Here is a 25,003-nt window from a genome sequence, read left to right as displayed (position 1 = left end):
AAACTGTACATGTTATACTCTTGCACAGACACTGTAACACTGTCAATGATCACAACAATTTTACTCATGACAGATTCCACAGTAGGCTACAAACAGTGTATGACCTACAAGCCTGACCTTCAGCCTACAAGTTTGCTGAAGGTAGTCAAGGATCTTCATACTCAATCTAGCAGAGGCAGAAGTTTGAACTGGGATTAATATCCAAGAGAAAAGGAAATGCTGGCACAACAAAAGTGGACAGCAGGAAATGCACAAAGGAAATGAAATTGTCTCCAGCAATGGTGAAGAAGCTTCTCAGTACTTTAGTTGCTGAGTTGCTGAGTACTTACTCAGCAACTAAATGCTTTGTTGACTGATCAAATGGATGATCTGATCCAGCATCCAGAATCTATTTAAAACAGCCTTTGAACACATCAGTGTCTGTAACAGCACAAGTGAATCACCAGACTCTCTCCTGAGTCCAAAATCTTATGCAAGTGTGAGCTCACCTAGTCTTCAGGAGCAAAAGCTCCCATTCTGCAAGGACATTTTAAGTGGTATATCCGCTTATTCTTGAATTATGCTGCAATGCAGCCAGAATGCAATACACAAAAAGGGGAGCCATAGTAGGGCTCCAGTCAATTTTCAACTTTAAGAGACATCACATGGCTTTGTGAGCTTTGGAGTCTCCATGCAGTTTCATTAACTATCTGACTTTGTAGAGGACATCCATCTTCTCTGATGATTTCATTATGTTTCTTGAAACTCAGACTGCCATAAGAATGCAAGAAGCACTTTACTGGATTGTACTAAATCCATCCAGCAACATATCTTGTGTCTTCCAGCTGCAACTGGAAAGGCCATTTTAGAAAAACACAAGTTTGCCCCTTTTCTGAGGTTCATCCCCCTTATGCAGCTCCAGCATATTTGTTCTATTAGTGTGTTTGAGTAACTTTATAGCCATTTGTGGACAAGTGGTTCCATTAATTTCTCTAAATGCTTTTGAAGTGCTGATAGCATCTGCTTCCAAAACTTGAGAGCACAGGTGCTTAGGCATAAATGCGTAAATTCCATTTGAAATGGCAATTTAGGAGCTTTATTAATACTAATTTTAAAAAAATAAAAATCTGCAGAGGGGCTTGACCAAAAGCCTATGCTATAGAAACAAAACTGGATATTCTTGCAAAGTTTACAACAGTTTTATGATCGTGTCAGCTGTCTTTCACATGGAGCTTAATTGAATATGACATATGTGACAACCACTTCTCTCATATTGTGCAATTAGTGTTACCGTGTGTCTTAGAATTTTTCATAAAAACATTCAATAAGAGGGGAACATTCATTACCCAGCTTCGCTCCAGTAATGAACTGCTGGATCCATACAGGTCTGCTGCAAGGGAAAGACAACCTCAGCTCACGATGAATAATGTCAGAGCAGGTAGAAAATATGTCATTTCATCTCTTTCAAAAAATCTCTACCAGAAGATATCTGTGGAATTCCTCTTACCAGAGAAACTGCAAATGGGACATGTAGCATTGACTCATTTTTTCTACAGAAGAAGAACGATGAGGATCAATACTATTACACTGTAATTCATTCAATTAATTATGAATCAGTGCTGAAATATTATTAAGCCTCTACTTCAGAATAACTGATCAATTCAAGCACTAGGCCTGAATGCTAGGGCTTGAAAGGCTATCCTGAACAGTATACTGGCAATTGGCAAGGATCCTCCTACCACTTTTTATTTCTATATGAACATTATCAGCTAAGCCTCTTTGTTTATGTTACACAATTTAGTACTAGTCTACCATTTGAACTCCTATGAAATTAGTCAGACTAGGTTTATGCCCATAAAGTCTTACTGGAAGAAATTTGACTCATTGTGACTATACATTATTAATTAATGCTTAATTTTTAAACAAAACCTACTTGCTAGATCGTACAATACTGTTCCTTGTTTCCAGCCACAGAAGTTCAGTGCATCACAGAAACTCTTAGTTTTAAACAAGTATTCACCCCACTTCTCCATTCTTAGTGTTTTTCCCTTTGAAACAACCTTCCAATCCATGCTGGTAATATTCCCTTTCCTCAGGATGTTGTACTAATAATTTTCCAAAAATATTAGCAGGGGATCCATAGCAACTGTTGATATGACTCAAAATGATTTAAGAGCAATCTTAGCAACCTTCTGTTAAGATATACTTTATACAGCCTCCCCCACTTAGCAAAATCCCACAATATGGCAAGAAAGATTTGTATGTCTAAGAATAGCTACCTACACACATTTTTCAAGATGACTGAGCCATAATGATTTAAATCCTCCCTACCACAGTTTCAGCAAGATGTGCCTCTACCACACTATATCAATGTGCTCTGCTCAGAGTTTTGAATCTTTTTCCTTTTCTAAATCACACCATTAACATCCCTGACATTTTAGAAATAATGTTTATTGATTTTTCTGTTAACACTGCTATAAATTAAGTGATGTAATGGACAGGATTATTGAAGTACTATAAAGAATATGTCTTTCAGATACTTAACTACATATTGAAAAAGCACAGACACTGGAAAAATACTGCAGTTCTCTGCTGTTCTTGGAAGTTTACGTTTGGAAAGCTACTTTTTATATGACAGAATGGACATGAAAGAGAGATGATATTACAACTACCTGCTAAGTACCAAATGACAGAAGAAAAACAGATGATTCAGATGAAATTGACAAATAAATATGGGAAAAAAAGTCAGAAGTAAGAAAATTCCTTTTTACTTATGATTCTGAAACTTAATACCAGTTAATTTGTGGGACAGAGCTGCTAAAATCCCTTTTTGTTGTAGAGGTGTTATTAGTAAATACCAACACCTTTGATCATTGTAAGTGAAGAATCAAAAAAGAGCTGAATAGTCTGAAACTGAAGATGCACAAACAACAGAAGGAAAACAGTAGAATCACCACCAGCCTTTCTCAACTGGTGTTGGTTTCTATTTATGGGTTATACAAGATGAGCTTTTAAGCTAAGACTTTAAACATTGTATAAGATCTTTTAACAGGCTACCGCATAGACAACAATGATCTTTCTTTCTTAGGAATTCATTGGTTACAGAACAGCAGGAACATACCAAAGGAGAAATAACCTTTTAAGGAAGATGTATGCATGAAATAGAGCCTTGAAGCTGCAAGGGGTCTGGAGTACAAGTCTTACGAGGAGAGGCTGAGGGAACTGGGATTGTTAAGTCTAGAGAAGAGGAAGCTCAGGAGAGACCATGTCACCCTCCACAACTGCCTGAAGGGAAGTTGTGGCAAGTTGGGGATTGGCCTCTTCTTCAGGCTAACAGTGACAGGAATGGCCTCAGCTTTCACCAGGGGAGGATCAGGCTGGATATTAGGAAAAAGTTATCCTCAGAAAGAGAGGTGACACACTGTGACAAGCTGCCCAGGGAGTTGATGGAAGCACTGTCCCTAGAGGTGTTTAAGAAAAGAGTAGAAGTGGCATTTATGGACCTTGTTTAGTAGGCATTGTAGTGACAGCTGGATGGTTGGACTGGAAGATCTTACGGTCTTTTTGAACCTTAATGATTCTACAATAAGTTAGACCGTTACATTAATCTTTTCTAACACTGGAAACTTCTTAAGAATCTAAGTTTTTGAACCCAATTGGGATCAGAATTTCAGGCTGACAGGAAATGTGAGTTGCTATAGTCCTGAAATTCAGGCCTGCATCTGATCTCACCAGTTACTGCATTTACAGTCAGTACCCAAATGCCGTCAATGTCTTTCTTTCTGGGGCATCTGCAAGGCACTAACACAAGCAAAACACCAAATCATGATACCATACATGAAAGTTGTCTGCTCACATGCTTAGGGATATGCACACAGATTTTGAATTCACATTTTGATAATTGATACACTGGGTCTGAACTGCTGTTAGTAAAAACTGGTACGGAGAAGGAGGAAGGAAGCACACGGTCTGTAACTTCCATAATCCTTCAGAGCCCTGAGTCACAGTTTAGTTTTTTAGACTGTTTCTACAAGACCTTCAACCACCAAGCTTTCATTCTTGTTTTATTGGGCAGTTTTTCAACTGCTGAACCTCCTACTATAATGCAATTCGATTTCTATCCTTGGATGTTTTATTTTACATTCTATCATCCCTATGCATTGATTAAGCCTTAGCTCATACACTTGATTGTGATTACGCGTTTCTCAGAGGAAGGTCGTGGTTTATGACAACATAACACTCACAGTTTTGTTTTTGTAACAAAACTTTCAGTGATGCTTGTTCCTGACTGCAATCAGATTCATTCACTAGCTTTTAAAATTATCTTGTTTGCTTCAAAACAGACACAAACGAAAAAATATCAAAGACTGGCACAAGTGAGAAAAACAAAAAAATGGACTTGAGCACACATCTTCAGGAGTATATATCCAACATCCTCTGAAATTCTCACTCAGCTTCTTTCTAAGCTTAGGAATATCTGTTTTTCAGACTACCAAGTCTGTCCCCCCTGAAAAAAAAGAAAAGAAGAAAATTCTTTTTTTTTTTTTTTTGTTTTACGCCTTGACTCTATAAGCAACTAGAGAACTCATTTGAGATGCAAGAGACCTAGATTCAGCTTTCTTTTCTGCTTGCTTTTCCTAGGAGAGCCATTCACTACCAACCTACATGGTACTTTGAGGTGAGAACATTTCACTTTCCACTACTAAAGTTCTCTATTCTGGACACAGTTTTATAAACACCTGTCAGGACAAAGACAAGATGGAAACGAATCCTGCCTTTGTCTATTGCCCAATCCAATAAATATTCCAGTACTGCATAACAACTTCTAGAAGGTGTCTGGAAAATAAATAGGCCTTTATAGTTCACTTTTAATAGGTAATTGTATGCATCACCAGGCCGTAAGTTAGAAAAGCAGGTGTGTAAAAATGGAAGACAAAATTTGACATTCACCAGTACTTATGGGGTGGCTGTAACTATGCAGTCACTTTTAATTGCTGCATGTCACTCACATGAGGGGAGACTTCCAAAATGACAGAAGATAAAATACAGCCTTTTTAAATGAACTTAAGTTTAGTTATCTGTGTACTATGAATTCCGGGTTGATAAACTATACCATACCCATGGCAAAACCTGTTCACTTAAACAGTAAGGTTTCTCCCACCTTGCTTCTTTTCTGTTCTTTGCTCTCCACTGATTGGTCTTGATACTTTCCCCTATACTTATTGGATTGTCTCATCATTTAGCATTGCACCATATCACTTTTGGGCTTCTGCCAACAGGACGCCTCTGGTACATCGTACCTGGATTTTCATACGGCGGATCTGACATTGGCTTACATAAAGGAGGACAATTAGGTTGGAGCTTTTATATGCAATGCCACCATGTATCTACCTAAAATGATACTGGATTTCTCTGCTAAATATCAGAGCATATGTGAGAGAAACACATCTTGATGGCATCCATTACCATGGTGACTCGTTTCTTCATTCCTTTGTATAGACTACTATTACCATTTACCTTAAATTTCTTTTAGCTGGATCCAGTTGCTCAAAGCTTTGCAGAATGTTTCTTGTTTTGTTCTCTACTATGAATTGAAATCTCTTCAGGACCTTCAGAGTTATTTTCACATTCATCCTGTTTTCAACTTCTCTTGTGATATTTCTGTTTCTCTCCAATCCACTCTCCTGAACATTTACATCTCTTATTCATTCTAAAGGCCAATATATAGCCAGCTTAATAATTACTTTTGAAATGCCATGCAACCAAAGGAAAAAAAACAGGGCTAGAAGCCTCAGGAATCCAGAAGTTCCCCCAGGATATTGACAAGGGCAATGCAGGGCTGGGATTTCATCCTAATTCCCATACAACAGAATAAATCAACTGCAGGACAGTTGAGGAAAGCTATATTGCATTTCAGGAAAAGTTACACCAGACACTCAGAAAGCAGCTTCTTCAGAAAAACCCATTTCTAGCATCCATTAATTCAAAAAGGCACAGAGCCATTCTTTTGAAATACATAGGGAGTAATAACTAATACAGTATATCCTCAAAAGCACTCACCAAGTTACAAGAAAACTATTCAGGACACAGACATGCAATGTCTGCAATTCCATTTCTGATTCTTCATAAAAAGAAGCTAAAATCACAGTTGGCAAGGGTTCTAAAATGCAACAGTAATCCATAAATACTCCTTAATTTTCCTGTTATTGCAGAATTAAGCTACTTCCAGCTCACACAGATCTTACCAGGTGTGCTAAATTGATGTCATTATAAACCATCAGGAAATACCCACAGAGACCTGTAGCAACATTTAGAAGTTTTGTTAAACAGCTGTGTGTTATAATTGATTTGTATTATTTAAAACAGCTAAAGCAAGTTATCTCCGGATGTAGAAAAGGGACGACTGAAGACTCTGGGGAGATTTAACTCACAAGAAAGCCAATCATAGGAACTTCATTTGAGCATTTTAAGATTATTACTAGAGGAAGTGCAATTAAATCATCATCAATTATCATTACAAAATACTATGCAACCTTATCATACTAATTTATTTGTGACAAGGTAACTAGATGATTTCTGCTTTCTGCAATAAAAATCATCTAGTCAGAAAAAACATCTGAAGGCACGTTCTCTAAAAATGAATGTGACTTTCCAATGATAATCAAAGGTAACAAAAAAAAGTTCAAATTTTACCTAAAGTCTGTTTTTAACTACATTGGCAATGTATTTCCCACACACCTAAACTCTTTAGTGCTTAGGTACTGTTCCACTTCTGGTCTCAGATATAAAGGGAAGAGTATGAAAATTTCATAAAAGACACAGAATACAAGTTACAAATGCTCAGTTGACACCTGTGGATCTGTGACTTATATGTGGCAGTGTGACTCCCTCCTCCCCAGCCTACCAAGCATTTAAGTCAAGGGTTAAAAGTTAAATAATTATCCAATGACATTTTTGTTCATTTTTTTCCCAATGGTGAATTGCTTGTAGAACTTAAAATTTTTTGTCTGTTCTGGAGCAAAATCCTAAATGTTCTTTCTCTGCTGTTCATGTGTACTGAGAGTTCAAGCTTGTTTTGGTGAGTTTGCCCAGTGACTTGCATTACATGATCTGTGTCCCTGGAGGCAAAGCCTAACCCACATAACAAAATGGGTCAGCAGAAATGCAGAAGAGAAGAGAAACTGTATCTTTCAGTTCAGAACCCTGACCCACTTGAGGGCAAAAAACATGCTTTTTCTTGCAGACCTAACTTGTTTTGATCTGAGCCTTGCTGGCTATTACTTACAGTATGCTTGTATTATGTTTTATAATTTCTGTGAGAATTCTCTTATTTTCACTGTTGTCTTATACATGATCTGGCATACGTATCTCTCAATTTACAAAGGTAGGTGTTATACCAGCAGTTGCTGGCTCTTGTAATACGATAGTGTTGGCACAGCTAATTGTGCCAGTGCTTTCCCTCCCCTCCAAATTTGTGAGAGACGTACCAAAAAACATGCATTCCCTTTATATTCTGGTCACTGGAATGAATGACCACAAGTGAATGTACCCTCACTGCCTGGTGCCTTCCTGCTTACATCTAAAATTAAAACTACAGACCTCTTAAAGCCACTTTCCCAGGGGCTCTCTCACAGACATGTAGAAAAGCACATTTTCAATGCAGGAATGCAGTTGGTGCCTATGGACCCTGTTCAATACTGATGTGAAGCAGGCTTACCTCACTCAGGACAGTGAAATTCAATGGTCTTAAGCCACAGGTACATAGGCTTCATGGAGAAGACATGTACAAAAGACGTAGGGGAAAAAAAGTAATTCTAAATTGCATGTTTATTAGAACAGCTGAAGGATCTTACCATCTCCAGCTTCTACCTGCCAGCAGTTTCAATATCATGCTTGAGGTTCAGTCTGTATTATTCTAGAAGAAACAGCTTAACTTGGTCTGCAATGTCCTTATTTAATGGACATTGCTTAATGGACATTATTTAATGGAGTAACACTTCGATGTGTTATGTTCCAAAGTATTTTGCTATATAACTAATAATTTCTTGGAAATGTTCTTTCTCATATCATAATTTCTGTTTGTCACTGGATTCATATAGGCTGAACTGCCCCTGGGAAAATACCACCAAGTCAAGAGGCTCAGCACACCATACATTTTACCATCCGTAAAACAAGTGCATGTGTAAGCCTCATACACATCTCCAGCTATAAGATGTAGGACAGTTTTACTTTACTGTTCATTAAGAGTAATTATGGGTTGGAAGTTTTCTGGTTTTCCTTTGGCTTCCATTACTTTGATTTTATATATTTCAAACATATTCTTTATACTTTATTCTCAGTAGCACTGCATTATGATTTATTATCTATACAGGGTTGTAGGTTCTTGCAGTGCTTTGCATTAAATAGAAAGAAAGAAACTGTGCTATCTATTGAATGTGAATGTGGCTTTAGGCCATAGAGGAATCTGTAAGGGTGTATTAGAAGGCAAAAACACCTTCAACATGCACACAGCAAACACTTCTATACATTTTTACATGTACAAACTATCCACAAGCCAGAACAGCTCAGCTGGGAAATACTAAAGATTTTAACACCAAAAGATTTCTATCATCTGACTATAGGTCTCTATCTACCAGGAATGCAAGAATATACATTCAATGAAGGCAAAGTTAATTGAATCCTCTGCCTCTCTATGCAGAAACAGTGATCACTTAGCTACAAATCTTTAACTTCAGCTATGAATCACAAAACTTTACAATCTGAACTATAAAACTTTCTCCTACAGATAGACAGCTACCTACTAGCATAAAATCTAATTTTCTCACCTTCATTCTGCAGTAGACAAGCTGGGTAATTAACACTTTATTTAAAAGCATCTATTATGAGAGAATCTGCAAACTCACAATTAGAATTCAGAAATGCACAGTGAACATTGGATTAACCAATGTCTGTGAGATTCCCAGGGAGCTATTATAATACAAATAATAGTTTGTGGCTGAAAAAGCATGAATGTTGCCTGTGTTCCCATGATTGAGTACTATTTACAAACAGTAATTAAGTTGTATTAGTTGAATTATGGGAACACCAGTAGACCTCGGTTGAGGCTACATTCCTGTTGTGCCAGCTGCTGTATTAAGAAACCTGTATACCCGGAAACAGCTAAGATCAAGAAGCCAGTGACTGAAGCAGTAGAAGAATAAAGGCATCAGTATGTTCATCTGATGATAAAGACTTCACACTTGGAGTCTCCACTCTTTGTCCAAATTTGAACTGCAGGCCTCGAGCAATCAGCTCAGCTCTGAGCCATGTCACTTTTCCTATGCACAAGTGAGACTATTTTCAAGACAGCCACCATGCAACCCCAGAAACATGGCATAAATTGCTGAAATAGTCTAGTGACTTCAAGACCACTTCAAATAAAAGTGATTTGAATAGCTCTAAAACAAGGCAGTGATAGCAGAGTTCACTAATCTGTTTCCTCTTGTAAAACAGTATTCATTAATCACTGATTCTTAAGCACAGTTGTCAGGAATAACATATTATTTGACTGAGAGATAAATTTTCTCTCCTTCAATCCTAGCAATTGGAAATTTATTTAAAATAAAAAATTATACAGTCTTTTTAGTAATTTGATTAGCAGACAATCTGGGAAATGTTGCATTACTAGACAAAACTTAGGTAAATAAGACTACTTTCTTTTGTACCCAAATCCATGATTACTCAAATCACCAAGATTTTCAAGATTCAAAATTTCAAGATTGGCTTTGGAAAATTATTTTAAGTGAGAGATAATGTCACATTCAGTTTTAAGTGGTAAATTCTTCAAAATCCAGGTCTGAAACTGTAGTTGGCTAAGTGGCTCAAACAGCACCTCAGTAAGACTTTTATTTGCATACGGGAGAGAAATAAGACCAGCGAGGATTTGGGCATATATTGCATTCATCAATTGTGTAAAGGACTAGTGGCTTCTCACCTGCTGTGTAATAGTGTCCCATGGCCCTTCCTGCAGACGAGCCTGGTAGCACACATGAACACTTTTCCAAATTTCATCCAGAGTTAAAGGTCTTCCATCTGTGGTAGTGGGAAGGGGAAAAAGCACCCACAGTTAACACACTTAAGTAGGCAGTATCTTTAGTAGAGAGCAGCAAAAGTAAATACAAAAATACTGATTCTCTGGAGAGAGAGGGAAACAATCACATCAAAATGTGATTGAGACACTTCTGGCCTCATAACTCTGGTACAGCACAGTTCAGATCCTAACTGGATGTGTGTATAAAACTATCCTGAATTCTCAAAACTGTTATGTGATATATATGTTTATGTACACTCTGATCATCTTTAGTCTCTGTCACCTGAGAGCAACAACTTACTTTCCAGGTTGCAAGTTGTAAAGTTAAACTAATTATGTAAAAAAACACTTGGGTAAAAGAGATTGAAAAACACTGCCCTTCAGTAACCTAGATGACTGCATTGTTGCTGCAGGCTTTTAGTTAGGATTATGCCAAGATATTAGTGTCAACCATTTTGAAAATAAGCATGTCAGTTTTTTTCCTGAATATTTGTTTTTGACAAACAGCAGCAGGATATTTGGATATATTTTCAATAAGTAGCTACATCTTAGCATTTATTAAGTGTCAGAGACTGTTACTGTGTGATAACTAGTTTTATTCTACTGACACTTTCACATCTATAAAATGAACAAGATTTATGCACCAAATTAACATCTGAATACCACGTTTAGGTGTAAGTTAACAACAGCTGCCTACTGCCACTGTTTCAGTCTCTGCACACATTTTACAATGCAGCTCCAAGTTTTGCCCTTACATAAGCATGACAGAGCAGGAGCATTAAGATATGTAGCAAATGAAGCATCTGTGAAGGCAACAGAATATTTGGTAGATACACTAAGCTATCCTCAGGAAGGTGAGACCAGCTAGATCTTCATGTCCTAGAGCCTATGATGGCAGATATCAAAGTTGCTCTGTAGGCAATCTAACACCTACTAAGAAATTTGGTATTAGCATGTAAGTCAAGTTTAGAAGGAAATATTTACACTCAGATCATCAGTGTATAGGTAATACAAAATGCCATGGATTTTGTATTGAAAATGCCATTTTCAGTTTTCTGCTTGCCTGCTAAGGCAGTCCAGAACAAGTCCCAGTGCAAAATGTAAAATAACACACATTTCAATTACAAATTTCATCTGCTCCTCTTGATTTTGCTCTGTACACCTTTGTATTTGTGAACTGTTGGAACATCCCTTGAGCAAATTCAGATTATACACATGGAATGTATTATTCTAACTTTAACTATCTCTAACTTAAACTGCTCAAATAAATTTTACATCGATAGAAATGATAGAGTACATAACAAGTATTAAGCATGTTATAGTTAGAAATCACCAGTTTTGCTTTTACTTCATGTATGAAAAGCAGTACATGTTCCATTTCAGTACAGTATTATTTTCATTTCAGACAAAAATATGAATAAATTTAAACTAAAACTTTTACATTACCTAAGTGAGATCACAATAAAAAATGTCACTGGTTATTATAAGGGGATTGCAGCATTTCACATAGGAACAAAAAAACTGATCTGGGCATTCTGATCACGGGATTTACATAGTGAAATATGTTTGGATTTAAGCCCCTTGCAAATTTTGAATTTTCTTCACAAATTTAATATGTTTCACTAAACTTTAAATGAGTTTGAAATCAGTCATTTTTTTTTATTTTAATTGAGCAAGGTTTCATACATACTTCCAAGTAAATTCCTATTCTTCCTAAATTCTTAACTGAACTTGACCAGTTTGGTTTCCTAGAAGGACAGATGATTAATGGGCAGTTTCCACATTGCCCCTTGCAGGATGAAGACCTGAAACGCTAGCATTTTCTCTCTGCATTTAAGAAATAAAATACAATAACCAAACTAGAACAAAATAGAAAAGAATAAAAAATACATTATGATCCCAAATTTGTGACAGAAGTATGAGAAATAGAAGAGTTTGAAGTTTTGGTAGTCTGCTTTCTTTTGTTGCTGTTTCCATGTTGGAATACAAGTATTTCCGATAAAACTAATTTCAGTTAACCTGAGTGGATGTGGTGTTACATTTTAAACTCCTTGGCTTATGTGAGTACAACACAACTGAAGCCATTTTTCTCTCAAGCTCCCACCCTTGCACAAGTAGACGCATCGGTATTCTCTGGGTACTTTTACTCCACCTCTGCAGGGCTGCCAGCATTTGCAGGTTCAGCAGTCCATTTTGCATCTCTGCAATCCCCGCACATCCAGCTGCCTAGCCAGGCAGGTCAAAAATTGTTGCTGTTGTTATCAAGGGGCCTGTGGCACCTGCGGGGCCTAGCAGCCATTGGGCCTTGCCATTGCTGCGTCTCCATACTCAGCTCTCCATAGTGGAGCTCAACTCAGAAAGCACTGCTGGAAAAGGAAGGCAGCAACAAGCAAAGAGACATGGCGGCAGAGGAAGGTGTGGGCTGCAAATCCACTCAGCAATGTGTTTATTTATTCGTCAGCCACCCAGAGGCTGAGGTGTCTGCTGCTCGTCCCAAGCCCTGCACTAGGTCTAGCTGGAAGCTGGTGTGTCGACAGAGGAGAAAATCTGTGGTTTTGTGTAATTCAGCTTATTAAATAATCACACAGTTTACCACAAAGAGTGAAAGGAAATGTATACCACACAGCAGGAGCTGTGTGTGGGCCAGCCTAGGCTTACTGTACCTTTTTGAAACACTGTGCTCAGAAAGCCACAAATCTGCACACAAGCCATCATTAGTACCAACAGGTGAAACACAGGCTTTGATGCAACAAACATGACACCTATCCTGCAACAGAGGCCAAAAGCACCTGAGAAACAACCACCAAAGGTTTTTTTAAGAGAAAGGTGCTAAAGGACAGGAATCAAAAACTCCTGAATATTGGTTCTGCTTCTCCCTTTCACTAGCTGTGAGCTTGAATCAATTGTTTCACCTGCACCAGCCCCTATAGCCTTCCTATCAGAAGTTCAAATTGCTATGATTTAGATTGTCTTGGCTATAATAAATTTTTCTGAGAAAGCCTTGTTGAAGTCAGCTGGGGTTAACTAACTCGTGTCACCATAAGCTAGTTAAGAATAGTTTAAAAGCAGATGGGCTTTTTTATTTGTTTGGGGTTTTTTGTTTGTTTTTATACCCAAAACCACACAACTCATTCTTACAGGACAAGATCTTAAGAAGAACTATTTGAGAAAGAACAGAGTGGTTGCATGCTTCTGACTTCAGAGAGTAAGCCTGATTTCTGGAAAGCACATCCATCAGGCTCAGCACTGTTATGAATACAGAAAGTCATGCCTTCGGGGTTGGAGGAAGTTACATTATCTCACAAGCTGTCTCTCTATAACCACTGATTAGCATGGCTTTTATTGGCAGGGACCTATCTATGTCAGAGAGCTAGACATATTTTGAACTGGTCAATTTGAAAATCCCCTCTCTTCACTCTTTTCTAGGTGAGTGAGGCTGTAGTCTTTACTGACTCCCATTAGTCCTGCTCTTTTTGGTGCTCTGCCAGTATTAAAGATTCTTCCTCTGCCTTTGTAGGAAAAAGAAGCAGCAAACTGTGAGACAAGTCATTCTTTTCTTGCAGGGTGTTTCCTGACTGATGCCTGTGTGCATCTGTGATTTTGTTACTGCTACCTCACTGTCAGTGCAATAGTGTAAGGCTTTAAATGAAGATGGTTCAGAAAAAGAACAAAGTTCCTTGACATCTTAAAGATGAAGAAAAGGGGAATATACTCTGCTGATTAAAGAAAGCTTACTGGACCTAGCCCAGCCCATCTGGCTGATGCCAGCACTGAAGGGAAAGGCTAATTGCCTAGACCATCTGTCTCTAAGAGGGCTAATTGCTGACATCAGATCTCAGCAAGGGTTCGTGCATTTCTTCAGCTACCTCTCTGGTAATCTCAGAAGCCAAAGAAGGGCCTCTGCTTTTGAAAGGTATGGCACAGATAAAACTGATTTTGGAGAACAAACACCTAGTTCTCTGACACTCTGAGGTACTGAGGACCACTGCTCTGAGCTCCTGACACAGACTAGGACTTCGTGAGGTCTGAATTTAGGAAAATATGCCACAAGGGAAGTATCATGAAGTAGTGAAAAACGTTTCTTAGATTTATATATATGTATCCTAAAATCATCTTCCTATCTCCCAAAATGTTTTCAATCACCCTTCCAGGCAGTCATCTCATTTCATCATTTTCAGTCAAAGTATATCCTTGCACAGAACAAGATTATCCCTGCAAACCTATTCCCAGAGACTACCAAAAAGTTTAGATGCACTTCAGAACATTTTAGTTCTGTTGCAGTTGTACCTGTATCTTGTACTACCTTACATAATTAAGTTCCTCTGACACACACAAAAAAAGGGTCTAAAGATGAATACCAGAAAATAAGTTATCACATGCGATTTAAAAAGCAGCAAAAAAGCAGCAAGGGTAAAGATACAATGCAGCTTTGCAACTTTTGCCTTCCTCCAGAAAGGACTAACCTGCAATTTTTTTTTATCACAACTGCTAGCAGAAAGGAGTAAAAACCAGACGTCTTCACTCACACAAGCTCCTGAAGATACAAATCCTACCAAGGAGGATAAGAAAAAAACTCCACAGGAGTATTTTCTGAAGTCTTTTTCCTAAGAGTTTCTTCTGGAGTCAGTAAAAATTCACATACGATGGTAGAAATGAAGGATTTAATTGTTCTAGCAAAGTTCTTAGAGTCTATTTGAAATATTGCACATTTGGACAGGCCAGCACCAGCTGCTATCATAGCATACAAAGTAAGGAAGTGAATAATGCAAAACAAACAGAACTACTTAGTCAGGTTGAACAAAAAAAATTATCATTTCCTAGGCAAGCCTCCAGTTGTAATGGCCACTTAACATACTGCCAGAGAGGAAGCTGTGTTAAATCCAACCTCCTTGCTCTTCTGCTGGGGAAGACAAGACAGGGCAGAGCTGTGGAAACACTGAAAGGATTATAATTCACCTTCACCTCTTGCAACATGCTCTAATTAGCATGAGGATCAGTATGGACAGGATTCAAGAGAAACCATGAGTAGCTCACAAGAGACTTGTGAAGAACCATTCTACTAGTTAATCTGCAAACAATAGCAGGAATTTAGAGTGGGAAATCGATGCAGGTCTCAGAAGATTTTTCCCTGTCTATTTCAGATTAAGAATGTAGTGAGCATTTCTAGCTGTCTAAGAAACAAGGTGAGGAAAGGAATCACTGAAAGACTGTCACCCTTGTAAGGAAAAAAATATTAGGGCTTTGCCTAGTTTTCTACATAACATACTCAGAGCAAGACAAAAGATACCCTTCTGAGATAGTTTAGGGAGCTGTGACTGCACGTTTCTGGAAACTCCATGCTGAGGCCTTCAGATAGCACGGGCACAGGCAGGTAAATTATTTGCAGTTATGACAGAATGTTTTGTTTTCAAAACTAAACTATCTGGAACTACAACCAGAGAATATTAGATGAAAACATTCTTGGAGAAGTACTTACTACCAGTATTTAGTAACCTTCTTTCTTCAAGAGTTAGAGAATGTTAGATGTTAGAAGAAAATGTTAAATACGGAAGACAAGCTAGATGGCTTAAGGAATTATCTGAAAAGATCATTGTTCTCCATCGTGAAAGGTTCCCAAGAAGCATTTTAAACCACAATCTTAGTTGCAAGAACAATAACAGATTTGTACTGCAAGGGGAGCTGTTGGCACGTAATACTGCAACTGTGCATTAGATCATCCACTAGCTTCTGTAATATCTACTTCCAGATACAAGGAGTCATGTTTCAACACCTCCGATTCCCTGATGCTGACAAGCTAAACAACTTGTTTTGTCTCTGGGAGCTCTTCTCTGGTGATTAACTGCTTATGGTGAATACTAATTATATGAAAGTACAGTATAGTCGAAATAGTGTCCTATTTCTTCTACCTGCAGCATCTCCATCCTCTTCTGTAGAGACTGTGTGCTATTAATTCAGCTAAAACCGAGATGATGACATTTTTCAGGACCACAAATAGGTTAAGCTGTCTCTTTCAAGCAAAACTTCCCTCATCCTTCTGTCTGCACAATAAGTTTAAAAGCAAAACACTGCACATTTATAAATGCTTGCAATAGAACAGAAATTTGCAGCAGGATGTGTGCAAATGAGTTCTGGTGGTGGAAGGCAGAGCAATGTCCCCTATTCCCCATGTCTCAGTTTGAAAATTTGCCCCAAATTATCCACTCCTGAAACTGCACCTCTGACTAAAATCTTTTCACCAGGGAATCTATGAGAATTTGTTCTTCAATTTTAAATCTAAAGTGCCTTTTAAAACGCTAACACTGCAAAATTAGAAACCATTAAACAATATAAGGCAGAGAGTGATTAAATCTACCAAACACATTCAAAGCAGCTTAAGCTACTTTTTAATTAAAAAGAAAAAGATATCTCTGGCAACATTCAGACATCTTTATCTAGATAAAGTTAGGAGATTATTCAAAACACAAAAGATGCTGATGCTACCACGCAGAAGACTGAACAAAATGACTTGAAGATTTCAAACCTTCAGTCCTTGGTACACAGTTGCTGGGTACAGAGGAAGAAAGCACAGCCAGTGCTGCAATATGATCACTCTATGCTTGCTGATTAAATAAGTGACACTAACACTGGCCTTGGAGGGAGGCTCTGTGTTCCTCCTTCCTTCCTGACAGGATGGTGACTGAAATCATAGCGGCTGTAGCAATTCAGTAATGCATAACAAGATGTACATTTTAGGAGGAAACAAAATCTGTTAGTTTCAAAAAATAGTTTTCATAAAGAGAAAAAGGCAATACTTTATCACTATTATTTTTTTTTTAAATGAGCAAAGTTAAATAGAAAACAACATACATATTTAAAGGTATACTTAGCCCCAGCCTTGGAGCTCAAATTCAGGCTTCAGAGACACACAGTTCTGCTGAAGCACTGTAATTATGTCCACTTATTTCATAGCCAAATTCAGACCTGCAGCTTTAAGGATTTTGTATTCATTTAAAGAAACGAACAAGAAAAATGACCAGTAGTTTTAGTCAACCCCAGGCAAGACGCCAGGAGCCAAAGTTCAGCCTCCTTCAGGCTGAGATGATATCATCTATTCCAAGGTCCTGAAGCTCTCTGTCTGGAGTATTACAAAATTTACTGGTGAACAGCCTCATCTCTTACTTTCTTATTACACATGATCATTACTCTGTTTCTCTGTTTAATATAAAATTTTAGTTTACAACATCTATAGCACCTGACATATTTTTCTACATTGCTGTTTAACAGAAAATGGGTCTTACCTAAAAAGCAAGCCCTAAAATAAAGCACAGGTACTTGGTAGCTGCTGGAATACAAGACATGATACTCATAGCGAATTACTTCTTCTGTTGCACAGACTCCAGCTACTTGAGAATCATCCAAAGATTCCTAAAACAATAAACACAAACACAAAATTATATAAAGTTTTGTATTTCTATCAAGAGGAAATTGATTACAATTATATAATTGTTATAATATAACTTATTATATATTATATATTATATATATATATATATTAGATATTATATAACTGTTATAATTAATAAACATACAGAACAGAAAAAAATAGCAATCACCCCTTTCACAGCACTAGAATTTTAATACAAGGAAGAAAATCACAGAGGTCCAAACCCTGCAAAGATGTGTTACACTTAACTTTTAAAAACTGTGAACTCTGTGTCAGCACTTGCAGAATCGAGGCCTTTCTAAACGCAGGCTGCTTATGCAGGCAAAAGAAAAAGGCAAAGCTTTCTTTATGGCAGAATACTTGTACACTAAGGTAACCAAATCTGCACCTCTTCTGATTGCCATTATTATAAACCATTTTAAAAGTGTACTCTTGGTTTTGCCTGCCAAAGGACAAATCAACAGTATTCACCAAAAAATCTTTGTTCATTTTTCTTTAAGGGTTTTTTGCAAAAGTCTGGTTTTAATAATAACACTTCCAAAAGTGGAGACCGTTTTTCTCTGGTTACTGTATATTTTGGGTGCAAAGTAATTAATATATGTTGCAGGCCTGAAACAAAGCTGAAGAGATGGACTTGTTGCATTAAAATATTTTCCAGCTGGAACAAAAATCTCTTAGCATGTGTATTAATTTTCTTAATTTCAAAATAATATTTAAATTGTGCTAAGCACCCAGCTATTTTGACTTTTCTACAAACTGCCAATTCTTCACAACTCTGAAATTGGAGACGTTAAATTACTAATGCCATTAAGATTAAATGTTAGAACAAACTTTCCAAAAAGACACTATGGGTGTGTACTTGTTTGGTTTTCAAACCCCCAAATTTTCATGCATGAACTAAGCAATGATAATGCCCCACAGGTTGGGCGTTTATTCCACAAGATTATTATTGCCAACCATGAATATTGGTTTGCTGTCTCTGTCCACACACAATGAAAAAGACTGAATGGAAAAGAGGAACCAGCAGATCCCACAATAGTTCAACACACAGGAAATTCAAAGAATTTTGCATTTTTATCTCACATTGGCAGCTAAGCCATGAATCAATCTATGAGGTGGTATTGTAACAGATAAACTATAGCAGTAATAACATGCCAAACACTTTTTTTTTTTTTTTTTTTTTTTTTGTAGTCAACATAAAAGATATTTCCCCCACATTTAGTATACTAGATTACCAGCTGCAGCTGAATGAAGACCATGAATGAAGAACCCAGACTGTGGGAAGCTGCAGACCAAGGTACTGTAAATACAGTTTTGGACATGAAATGACAAAATCACAGATGGCCAGAGAATAGAAGGTTTCTGGGAAATTCTGTGCAGCTGCACCCCAAGAAACAGGTATATGAAGCACTGAAAGGGAACATTAAAGCAAATACTCTCCATGTTAGCCTACTTATAAAAAAATGTATGAAGGGATACTAAAGACAACATGCCAGAAGGGACAATAATAATTGCTGTATCTGACTTCGTAGGACAGGTGAAGGTAATTATGCCATACCTGGTTCCTATAAAACCTTTAACAGACTAAGAAAGACAACTTTTCCTCTTCCTGCATGTCAGAACATGTGATCAGATGTCAAATACAGCAGAATACCATTAAAATACATACATCCTGAGGAAAAGACAGACTCTCTACAGTAAACAGTGTTATTCAAATCTGTCTTTTTTCAGTGCTTTAGTGTGAATAATAAAACAAAGAAAACCAGTAGCACGTGGTAATGGAAATGAAAAAACAACTTGGCTTTTGAGTTCATACAGGTAGGAAAGCAAAAGAATCCACATTCAGAATGGAACCTAGATTGAAATCTGCAAAACCCTTTTGGATCAGCCTTTTGGAATCAAAACAATGCTGCTTTATAGACATCAATTCTGCATCATCTTATGCTTACCTTGTCCTAAAAACTGTTGGAAATGGCAGGACTACCTGGACATGTATTAAATACTGTTGTTCTACCAAAAAAGCTTCATGTACACACACACTTCTCTGTGCTGCTTTGTGTATGTAAGGTTAAATAACTCTAAACCCTCACATAAACATTGATTCGTGTTAATTTTAGACCAAATGATAAAGGAGTCATACTCTTTACTACCTGCAAGTACCTAAGAAAATAAATAACTTAAACTCAAAAATTAAATACTCAAAAGCTGCATACCCTCAGGGAAAATATGTTTTGTAAATAACCTACTTACCATCTCAATAAGTAATAAATTAAGCTAAGAATAACTTTGTCATCAAGAATTGAGACTGCTAGGTTAGCAAGGATTTCAACTAGTAAGCAACTTCTGTCTTCATTTTTGGTATGAGGAAAAGGAAAGTAAAGGAGTCAGTCAGTCCCTCCAATTTTATTGTTCCTTAAGAAGGCCAGAGAGAAAACTCTCTTGAGAATTCCTACCATTACCAGGATATTAGACAGTGGGCCACTTACCAAAACATCCTATTACTTCCAGAGAAAGCTGATTTTCTGCAGAAGTGGCCTTCCCAGAAGATGTACGTAGTCTGATGACAGGAGAGGCAGCAGACAAGGGAAGAAGGCTGTATAAACAGCTTTGCTCTAAACAAATTACTGCACTGGAGAGCAGAATGTTTGTGCACACATTCATTTTGCATTATCCCAGACTTCTCTGACTGATGGTTTAAGCAGTGTCTGAAATCAAGTACTCTGCTTTATGCAGAGCTGGACGAAGCCTTGAAACTGACATTCTTCTGCTCTGTTACAAGATGGACTTGGGTCTACTACAACATTTCTAAGCTTATTCAGAACAGTTTCTGATAATCAGATCTCTTTTCGTGCCATTTCTAGTGACAAGCGGGTGCATTGTATTTGAGATCTGCATAGAAAGACAGATAGCTGAATCCTTCTTAGGGCTATTTCTAATCTCCTTTCCTTTTGGTAAACGGTAGTGGCAAGACTTCTAACATAAAAAATGCAGCACTGATGTGTAATCCTGTACTTTACAGCCTCTGTACGTATGATGCATAGGTTTTATCCAAGGAAAGTACATCTTGGAGCCTAAACGTTCTGATGGTATCTCTCTCACTGATGAGATGAACTTTGCTGATGAGAGGAATAAAATGAGTACAGTCACTTTAGGCATCTCTGGAACATCTAAAAATTATGCATAGCTGAATAAGGCCATGGAAGCTCAGAGAGTGTTACATCAGCCCAAAGGAAGAAAAACAATTTTTTTCCTCTTTAACCAGCTACTGGTAAAGCCATAAACATAAAATGTAGGTGTAACTCATTAAAAAAAAAAAAAAAATCACAGAATTTTCTTTTCACTTGATAGCCTATTCAATTTTTCTTCAAGTAATTGTTCTACATTCCCTTTCAACGTATACAGATGTTCTATCTCTTTCAGCTAATACAAAATTTTAGTTATTCTAATAGCACTGAAATCAATTTTAACACTGGGAGATTGCATAACTTTTACAAAACATTCATACATGCACATGAATAAGAAAACAAATTCGTAATTTTGCTTTGATCTTGTCAAGACAAACACATCTGCGTAAAGAAAAAAGTTTATTACTGTGTTTACAGAAAATGTTTTTTGACTAACTTGCAATCCTTAAGCATGAGATGAAATAACTGCAATAATTTTATTTCCCTTTTTTTTTCTTTTTCTTTTTTCTTTTTTTGTTTCTTTTGTTTGTTTGTTTGTTTTGTTGTTGTTGTTTTGTTCTTTCTGTTTTTTTTTTTTGTTTCTGCATTGCAATTTGCTTGCATGGTTGCCATGCTTCACATTAAAACTGTGAATCCAGGACTCACCAACTGTTTCCTAAACAAATTGGGAATTTGTCATCAGGAAGCATCTGCTACTCTGTTGCTCTCATGTAAAATCATTCTTGTGCTACTATAATGGACTGCTGAGCAGATGTTTAAAAGCAATGTATCTATTACAAAAAAGATAAGCAGCAACCAACTAATTAATTATATTAGTTCCATCATAAATGAATTATCACTAATTTTAATTGATATAAAATTGTTCTCAACCTTTAAGTATCCCCTAAGCAAATTAAGTTGATTTGTCCCTTTTAAAATGCTAAATTATTTAAATCAACAGATCAGAAATGACGCTGCACATCACTCTGAAGGCAAAGTAATGTGTTTGCACTATTTCCATTCCTCCTGATGAAGACGACGAGTCAACAACCGCCGGTGACATCTGGGAGCAGGACAGAGCCTCTGGTGTGCTCTGACGCTGCTGCATGCAATCGCAGCAGGCACGGGATAGGGCAGCTTGCTCCTGGAGGGAGGGCTGCAACAGAAACGGAAGGGACAGGAACGGGCAAGGTGAAATGGAAGGAGGCAGATGCACCTGATGGAGAAGGGATTTTCCTCTGCTGACGCCTCATATTTCCCTCTCTTCACCTCACACACAGAGACTGGCTGAGCCAGCATTCCTTTCTCAGCCCAAATTCTCTTTGAAATGCTAACACAGGCCCTAAAGTCTTTTGGGGGGGGAATAGGGAAAAAGAAGTGGTTTGAACGACAGCAGGCACACTCCTCCTGGATATCACATCTACCTTTCTCCCAGTTCCCATGTTCTTTATCTCTGTTTTTGGCATCCTGACCTGCATTTCCTCCTGCTTCCTGGGAGCCTCATGGGATTCTCCTCACACACAAGTGGGGCAGGATGGGGCTGTGGGCAGAGAGGGGAGGAGGAGAAGACCAAGGACCAGACGCTGGGGCCAGCAGCCTCATTACTGCGGGAAAACGAGATGCAGTCCAGATTAGTAAGAAATTTGTTTTCATTCCTTAGAATGTATTTACACTTAATTACATTTTGGCCTCCAAACTTGAAAACAAAAGTATCGCACATGTACCTCTTTAACTATTCTTCCAAAAATGACTGTGAGCTCCCGTGTGAAACACAAGAAATCCACAGAACAGCTCCCCTCTCAGTCCAACACTTTCCCTGTGGCAAAATATGAAAACTGAATGGCAGGACAACGTTCATCAGACAGAATTAAAGCAGAGCTTAATGTGGAGGGTGCGGCAGCACGGTGAGATTGTATCTGTATTCTTTATTCTTCCCCCTGGGTGTTCTCCACCTCTATTAGTATCGCATCTCCCTTCTTTGCCTGCAGCCCCACCATTCCAGTCTCTGCAGGTCACCTTGCTCATGATTTCGTACCTCTAGCACAGACTCTCGCATCATCTCAGGGCGGTGAGGCCCTGGTTCAGCTACCCAGTGAGCTGTGGGTCTCCCATCCCTGGAGGTGCTCCAAGCCAGGTTGTGTGGGGCCATGGGCAGCCTCACCTGGTGAGAGGCAACCAGTTCACAGCAGGGGTTGGAGCTGCGTGGGCTTTAAGGTTCCTTCCAGCCCAAGTCATTATGTGATACTATGGTCCCCACCATCATATAGACCCTGGCTGCAATGGCTGAGCAAAGGCTGAATGAGCCATGGGCCTGGACTCTGCTCCCAGGGCATCAGAACAATCCCTGATGTGGACACTGCAACACAACCTACAAAATGCAAAAAATTCCCCTGTATAAACAAGGGAATTTTTTTCCCTTGTATAAGCAAGGGAAAATAAAAAAAACTTTTAAGAACCTCAAAACCACTGCAACACATGTTCTTTATTTTAATACAGTAAGAGAACTTCTGTTCGCATTTTGTGATTGTATTTTCCTTTCAACTATCAAATCCCCACATTACACTAAGATTCACAGGCTCTAACACACTTACCTCACTGTATCTAGTCCATAAAAATACATAAAAATGTGGGCATTTTCCTGAATATGTTAAGTATGAATGGTGTAAAAAATGTATTTGCCAACAGTTTCAGCATCTTCATAATCATTAATAAATTGCTTTTTTATCTTAAGCACATACTAGGAATCCAGCAGTCTCTGTGTGCTTTCCAGGGCAGTCATTGTTAATGACAGACAAATGACAGACAGATAAAAGTACAACAAAAGAGACCCATGGAATGACAAAGTTACCTTATGGATTTATTTCCTGTAAGCAGCTATAGAATGCTCCCTACTGTCTTGTGTTTCTTCAAATTCAATTAGCCAGGTGAAGAACCTAGCTAAATACTGCCCTTTGGTAACAGAAGAAGAAAGTAACCCTGACTACAGTCAGAATTCTGTTCTACAACACACAGCCTCCTGGAGAAGCTACTAAGTCACCTATGGAAAACAGACACGGATTAAGGTAAACAAGGAATGGATTCCTACAGGCACATGGATCTAGTAAATAATTCATTTCCCAAAGGAACACCTTCTACTGCAAATCAGCACCCTGACTTGATGCTACTAAAGAATCCAGGGATTATTAGAATGGCTGTCTTTCCCCAAAATACACAGGTTGCTAACAAAAAACACAGCCTTTCGTCATGCAAGGCATACCAAAAGAACAAATCCAACAGTTCCACCCCAAAAAGATGCAGCACATAAAATTTTAGTAGTCCCTCATGCATTAACAATTGTTTCTAATGGTTGGAAATTAGATTTGTCTTTTGATTGCTTTAAAACTGTTATCACAAGTGAAAGCAAAATCTATTCAAGTGAAAGAAGCAATGGACCATGAAAACAGAACTGTTTAGAATTTTTTTTTCACTACATATAAAGGTAGGGAATTCTTTCAAAATCAACCCTTCATTCTTTTCCTGTTGTCACATTCCAAATGCAGAATTTAGTGGCTCCTCTCCTTCCCCTGAAGAGGTATTTTCTTTTTCTTTTAATATATAAAATATGGCTTACGCAGAAAATCCCTCCTGGTAGAAATCACAGCACGCACAGCTAAGTGCTGGGTGAGAGGCTAGCTAAGCTGGCAATGCAGGAGGCATGTCCTAAGCCATGGACATGTATATATGGTCTGATGTGTGAGCTGAAGGCATGCGTTTATGTAAACTCCCTCCAACGAACAATACTCATTATCAAAATTCTTTCTCCATCTCAGGCAAGCGAACTCTTCTTTTGCAGGATGTATGGCGAGACAAGAAGGCCTTTAACATGGTCCCTCATAGCATCCTTCTCTCCAGGTTGGAAATACATGAATTTGATGAGTGGACTGTTTGACAGATACTGGTCAGACACAGGAACTGGTTACAGGATCAAACCCAGAGAGTGGTGATCAATGCTTCGATGTTCAGAGGGTGATCAGTGACAAGTGGTGTCCCAGAGGGATCAGTACTGGGATAGGTGCTCTTTAATATCTCCATCAGTGGCATTAACAGTGGGATCGAGTACACTCTCAGCTTCTTTATGGATGGCACCAAGCTGTGGGTGCAGTCAACATACTAAGCTATTGGATGCCATCTAGAGGGATCTAGACAGACTGAAACTGTGGGCCCAGGAGAATCTCATGAGGTTCAATAAATGCAAGTACAAGGTCTTGGATCACAGAAATCTCCACTATCAGTACAAAGTGGGAGATGAAAGGAATGAGCACAGCTCTGCCAAGAAGGTCCTGGAGATACTGGTGGATGACAAGCTGCACACAAGCCAGGAATGTGCCC

General features: G+C 38.1%; 1 protein-coding gene across 1 annotated transcript in view; it reads right to left on the bottom strand.

The window, feature by feature from the left end:
* ATG10 (autophagy related 10) overlaps nt 1-25,003 on the bottom strand; it is a gene marked incomplete at both ends in the record, with an annotated part of 77,761 nt that overhangs the window by 9,138 nt on the left and 43,620 nt on the right. Inside the window, 2 exons of the mRNA XM_079548399.1 lie at nt 9,953-10,050; nt 17,326-17,452. Coding sequence (XP_079404525.1) covers nt 9,953-10,050; nt 17,326-17,452 — 225 coding nt within the window. The remainder of the gene's footprint in view (nt 1-9,952; nt 10,051-17,325; nt 17,453-25,003) is intronic.

This window comes from Tetrao urogallus (assembly GCF_951394365.1).
Source record: "Tetrao urogallus genome assembly, chromosome: Z".
Lineage (NCBI taxonomy): Eukaryota > Metazoa > Chordata > Aves > Galliformes > Phasianidae > Tetrao > Tetrao urogallus.
Note: the sequence above shows the minus strand (reverse complement) of the source record. Positions and strands in the feature narration are given on the sequence as shown.